The sequence below is a fragment of the Strongylocentrotus purpuratus genome, unplaced genomic scaffold (genome assembly GCF_000002235.5).
Source record: "Strongylocentrotus purpuratus isolate Spur 01 unplaced genomic scaffold, Spur_5.0 spur5_scaffold_11, whole genome shotgun sequence".
Lineage (NCBI taxonomy): Eukaryota > Metazoa > Echinodermata > Echinoidea > Camarodonta > Strongylocentrotidae > Strongylocentrotus > Strongylocentrotus purpuratus.
This window is the reverse complement of record NW_022145596.1, coordinates 32,765,850-32,772,154: the sequence shown is the minus strand read 5'-3', so window position 1 is coordinate 32,772,154 and position 6,305 is coordinate 32,765,850. Positions and strand designations below refer to the sequence as shown.

Genomic DNA, 6,305 nt, shown 5'->3' with positions numbered 1-6,305 from the left:
ACAAGTCGCTACTACTAGACATTCTGCATAGAAGCTGGAAGAAACCTTGTCTTATCGTCTTCCCCAGTTTCAATTATGCACATGTGTTGACCTGCACAGTGTGGAAAGAAGGTCACCATCTACTGTTGAACGTCATATTTGTGGTAGACTGGTAGAGTCGATGCCCAATCACCCTTGCCATATTTGCACTTTTCAAAGACCTGTCTTTGAAATTGGTTCTTCAATTTTTTCAGGTTTGGTCTTTTCAAGATCTTCAGACTACTTCAGCACGTTTCAAACTCCTGTGTGTCAAGTCAACTCTTTACTGATTCCACTTGTTGCAATGATAATCTCATTGACACACTCTTCACTCTGGAGACACACAGGAACTCCATCTATCTGCTCTTTTCTTTTCCTTCTCTTCTTTTCAGCTCTTCCTTTGTTCAATCGTTCCTTTGTGTTCTTTTCAAACTCTATGCTCTGTTTCATCATGACAAGCATATCATCAAGCTGTTTTTCCAACTCCCGTAGTATGCGCTGGTTATTACAAACATCCAACAGTTGTACAAGTGAGTCTATTTTGGCTCTGCACCTTTCTGCAGTTTGTTGAACGGGAGTAAGTCTTTGTTGTTTCTTTGGAGGGAAGCATTCAACAAGACTCTGGAGAAAGAAATGGAGAACACTGCTTTTTATTTGACAACCAAATGATCATAAATCACAAATATTAAACAAAGGCAGGTTGTTATGGATACTTATTATACCGAGTCTACATGTATGTGTACAACAGAATACCTTCCTCTTTCGTGTCCATCATCTGATCTCAAATGTAATAGAATACCTACATGTATATACATTTCTTGCAGGTTAACAACTGATGTATTAGTTGTAAACCTGCAAGTATCACATATCAAAATCAAAATTCAAACTACATGAAGGTTTGGATATAGTGCTTTTCCTGGTTATGTTAATGAAATGCTTATGTACTTTTTCCTATCCTTAACTTATATCCAAAAGGAACAAAATGCAATTTGACATGTACCATAAGGCAACAAAACATGTTCTTTCTTTTAACATTTTAGAGAAAATTACAAAAGAGCATTACGGTATACCTGTCCTAAAGGATGTGTGTTCTGATGTTCGTCATCTGAAGGAAGTGAAATATAGATCCTATGTTCTGTTTCTATGGCTGCTCTTTGAAGTAAATGCTCTCGTAAAAGTTTGGTCTTGTCTGTCATTCTACTTCTCGTCATCTGGGAGACCTGTACAAGTAATACAAAATAATAATAATAATAATAATAATAATCTTTTAAAGTCCACTCCAAATTTTATTAAGTTAAACCGAAAATGGAAATTCTTTTTGCCCAATTGATCGTGAGCCCGGCAGCCACTGAGCAGCGCCAGGTCAGTGTTGCTCTATCCCTTATTGTTGAACGCCAAACAAGGTAGCAGCAACTCCCGTCTTTTAACGTCTTTTGGTATGACGCGGCCGGGGTTCGAACGCGGACGCTCTACTGATTGAGCTAACACACCGGTATGAGAAATTAGCATCATATTCCTCACTAATATAGATCATTTAGAACTTAGAACCATCCAAAGTCCATTAATACAGCAAGAATGTAATGGTATTACCTGGTACTGTGGGAACCTGATGACTTCTGTCATAACCATCATGGCTGGACATCCAATCTTCTTTGATCTGTGGTTCTTCTTTCTTTTTCTATCTAGTCTGTCAACCTTAAGGAAAACAAAACAAATATTCAATCCTTGATTTGAGATGGATGATGGAATGTTCTTCCGTTCTACTATACCAACACATGGTGTGAATTTTCACCATAGAAACTCAGTGTGATATGTCTATAAAAGATAAAGTTGAGTTCTGGTCATGCGGTTGCATTGTGAAAGAAACAGTGTGGAATCAATCAGAAAAGGTTGATTGATTTTTATGCTGTTACATGCCATATAGAGCCATGCTTTTCAGGGAACATTTTTAATCTGATGTTCTTCCACACTTGCATAATAACAATGATAACGGTCACAAATTATTTTTCATTTCTTCCCAGAACTCAACCTTCTTTTTAAGGTTTAAAATGTTCTATTAGTAGGGATTCATATCAAATATTATTTGATTGATCATCCACCCTAGTATACTTGATAAATAAAAAAAATCACTAGCATCTTTCTGAGAATCTGAGTTAAGGTTCACAAGTTTGTTCTAAAAGCCATCAGTGTTGACAAGAATTTTTTCATATTAAAAAAAAAAAAATGTCAATAATTAGAAGCAGAATGATATGTTACTACTATGTTTATTTGCAAATAACCACATACCAGGTATGCTTGTGTTTATTTTTATTTCACAATATATAATTAGAAAACTATACTTTCAAAAATATATGAGATTTGGTCAATTATACTTCACCCCTGCTTTTAAGATAAAGATTCAATGCAATTCAGTAAGATTCGATACAAGCAACAAGATAACTAAGAAAACAAAGAAATAGCAAAATTATTCAATTTTCAAGAAAATTTCTTGTTATGTCATCTTTATGTACGGTTTGAAGAAAAATTGCTCTTATGACACTCCAAAGTTAATGATCTTGTTTGAAATATATAAGATGTTTTTTCTAAAAGGTTTGAAAGTTCATCAAGAAATGTTTTTTACTTGGCCTACTTAACAACATCAAAAAGACTTTTTATAACTTAAGATCATAAACAAAGGAATCTCAAATTGGTCAACTGATAGTCACAAAGAGTTTGAAGGTTGTTGAACAACTTACCTGTAACTTTTCCTCTCTTAAAGCTTGTTGTGAAGACTTATGTTTATTCCTTCCTAAGAAGCAAGTAAGAAAGTACTTTCCCATAATCATAAATGGTACTCCATCGCAAGGAATGAATTTCCCATGTTTGTATCGGACAAATGCCAACTTGGGGACATCTGTATGATCTGTAAATAAAGCAGAAAAATAAAAAGAAATGATTTTACAGACAAAATGTCATTTAGCTCTTTCTAATCATTTAAAGATAAACTTGAGTTCTGGTATAAAAAGAAAATGAATTCTCACAGAATCTAACAAAACTTACACTGAATGTTCAAGATTACAAATAAATGTCATGTGCCAAACAATTTTGGAAGAAAATGTATACTGGCTGAGTAATGAGCATAGAAAGATAAGGAAATCAGGGTAGTACTAGCCCCGACACCATGTGTGTTGTCCCATATACATCTTTCTGTGTAAGTGATTGTTACTTTACCAATGAATCTGCCAAATTTATGATGATTTTGATGACTCCAGAACCTTGCATTACACACTATTACTTACATGCTATATGATCAACTTTTCAGATCTATTCCATACCTTTTCTTTCACAATGCAATCGCAATACCAGAACTCAAGTTTATCTTTAATTTTGAAAAATAACATTCTGAAAATATCAATATATAATTGATGTCTTTTTTCTTTCTTTCTTTCTTTTCGGCTCATTTTGCTCCTACCTTGCACATTTTTTGATAGTCTTGCAGTTTTTGATTGTCTTGCACAGCAAGCTGCCTGCATGAGCATATCCTCATATTTGGGCAGCGAGATAGCCACATAGATCTAGATCTATATAAAACATCTTAAACAATATAAATTAGTCTTATTTTGCTCACGTTTATGCTTTCTAGATTTAGAACGACATTTAGACGATTCACGGCAATGAGATTTCTGAATATCCTAGCATTCAAGTGCAGTGAAGTGTCCAGATGTACATTATGATCTATCTAGTGTATTTTACTGAGGAATGTCCATTTTAACACATCAAAAATGTCACATTTTTGCTCCCTCACTTCACTCACAAATTTGCAAAACTTTAAATAGATTAATTTGGGCAAGATCGATCGAGGCATCATGTTCTTGTTTTTTCTGTGTTTTTTTGTTGATTATTTATTTCATCAGACCTAATTGTGGGTGCATGATTCTACTTTAAAGCCTTATTATTTCAGGCTTAGCCTAGCTCATCTCATTCTGATTTTGTTTAACTTTTCCTTGATCATGGCCGGTCGAGGCGAGGTCCTCGGCTGTGACTTGAGAAGCCTGTTGGGTATTTTATTTTCTCAGTATTTCTGTGTCCAAATTGTGAAGATGTATCATGTATTATTTGAATAAGCAACTTAATATGTGTCCTGTTTATATCCTTTATCTTACACACTGGAGCTATAATTACCTGACGTCTTAGTTGATGTACTGGTGGTGGTAACATTAGAGTCCAACATGAAATCCACGGCATCCACTCTGCTTTCGCCGGTGTTGGAAGGTGTTTCGACGCCAGCAGTTCCGGCGAACTGTGTCGATAGAGAGTCGTTCATGCCAAAACCCTTCCCCCTTCTCTCCCCCACAAACCGGAGGCCTGTGGATTCTTCAAAACATTGTCTAACTTGTTCAGCTTCTGTGAGAGTTTTAACCCAGCCTTTCAAATAATCTTCACTGACTGGGCACCATAAATCAGACCAGGGCAGAGATACGGCCCCAGGAGCCGAGTCTATTCCGCTGGCATCATCGTTTTCCATTGCTCTCCATTTCTACGTGCATGCATGCCGTGGGAATGTCGATCGCATATATCAACAAAGGCATGCGCGATATGCACTCGTTGGATCTGGCCGGAGGCATGCAAGACCCCCCCCCCCCCCCCCCCCCCCCCCCCTCCTCGTGCCTCTTTCTCTTGACTTTTCTTACACGCACAAACGTTCTTTCTCAAGTGCTTTTAAACTCCCTCGATACAATCTTCATTTCTCCCTACCCCCAAAAAACTCTCTCTCTCTCTCTCTCTCTCTCCCTCCCCCCCCCTCCGACTGTATATCCTGTAACAAAAAAACTATTGTTTTTTTATTGGTAATTGGGATCTAGCTCTTTAGGTGACCAGAAATGTTTCAACCATTTGGTTGTTAAAACATGTTTTAAATAAATTTTGTTTAACATTAATATTTATTAAACTTGTAAAATGTTTATTTTTTTATTTAAAAAAAAAAAAAAATGCAGTACCGGGTATAGAAAACAAATAAACCCTGCCATCTTTACGAGGTACTGGTTAAAACTACAGACTATTGTATCATTTACTATTGGAGTCACCTCTTGCCCATAGTTTCAACCAGAACCTCTCAAGACCGTATATATTTGTATTATATACACCTATATCTTTATTAATACCCTGTTCATATTTAGTTCCCCCCCCTTCCCTTCCTTGTAATATTGTTCCTGTCACTGCTGCTCACTTTGAAAACATAGTACAACTTTTTATGGTATACTTCAATACAATAAAGAAAAGAAACCAAAGTACTCGGTCCTTGTTAATTAGAAAATAGATTTAATAATTTTTCATCATTGGTTAATAATGTTAATGACAATTATAAGGAAGGAAAAAATTCTTACTAACAACAAATTTATACAACTATTTGTTTATTTTAAGACATAAAATGTGAAAGAATTAACAATAGTTATCTTAATTTGCATACTAAGGAAATCATCCAGTCTTTTTTCATGTTTTCGTCTAGCATGTTGCATTTTGTCAGTAAAAGGAATTCATTACACAAAATATCTGGAATGTTTTATAATTATCCCCCAAACCAAAAACAATAGTGCTTATGGAATTTTATCAAAACTGCAAAAGAGAAACAGTATCTTTAAAATACAGTTCAAATCATTAAATTTTGATTTAATTATTATTTACTGAGAATATTCATTTACAAGAATGTTATTTTAAATAAAATACTTGTAAAATATATATAAGTCACCAAGCTTTTTCAAAGAAAATATCAACCTTGCATTGTTTTTAAATCATCCAGTCTATTATTTTAACAATTAAATGACTATGTCAGTTCTATGTGGCAGTCAAACTGCACAACAAAATACTGTAACGTGACACTGATTCAAAAGAAATATAATCATATTGTACATCTTAAATGCTCTATATAAAGTAACTATACATTCATGTTGGTCAATTTGAGTTGATTAATTGTAGAATGATAGATCTTCCATTATACATGTATAATATCCACTGGTATAGACACCCTGCTTCATGAAAGTTAGTTTTCACTCTACACACATAAAATATGAAAGTATATATTAAGACTTGCACTTAGATACATAACTCACTGTAGACAATAACAAATAGTTGCAACCTGGTGTAAATTTAAAGAGAAGGTTGAGTTCTGGGAAGAGGTGAAAAATAATTTGTGAGCATTACTCATTCTTATTATGCAAGTGTGGAAGAACATCAGATAAGACATGTTCCCTGAAAAGCATGGCTCTTCGAATGCCTTCATATTCTAAATATGCATGTAACATCGTAAAAAT

General features: G+C 34.7%; 1 protein-coding gene across 1 annotated transcript; it reads right to left on the bottom strand.

Moving 5' to 3' along the window:
- Positions 1–234: 234 nt before the first annotated feature.
- LOC585433 lies at positions 235–4,557 on the bottom strand. The gene is made up of 5 exons (XM_795243.5): positions 4,180–4,557; positions 2,754–2,920; positions 1,609–1,713; positions 1,089–1,238; positions 235–639 (listed from the first exon to the last, which is right to left on the bottom strand). Exons 1-5 carry the CDS (start codon positions 4,520–4,522, stop codon positions 289–291), a joined length of 1,116 nt encoding a protein of 371 aa, XP_800336.3. The 5' UTR covers positions 4,523–4,557; the 3' UTR covers positions 235–288.
- Positions 4,558–6,305: the final 1,748 nt, after the last annotated feature.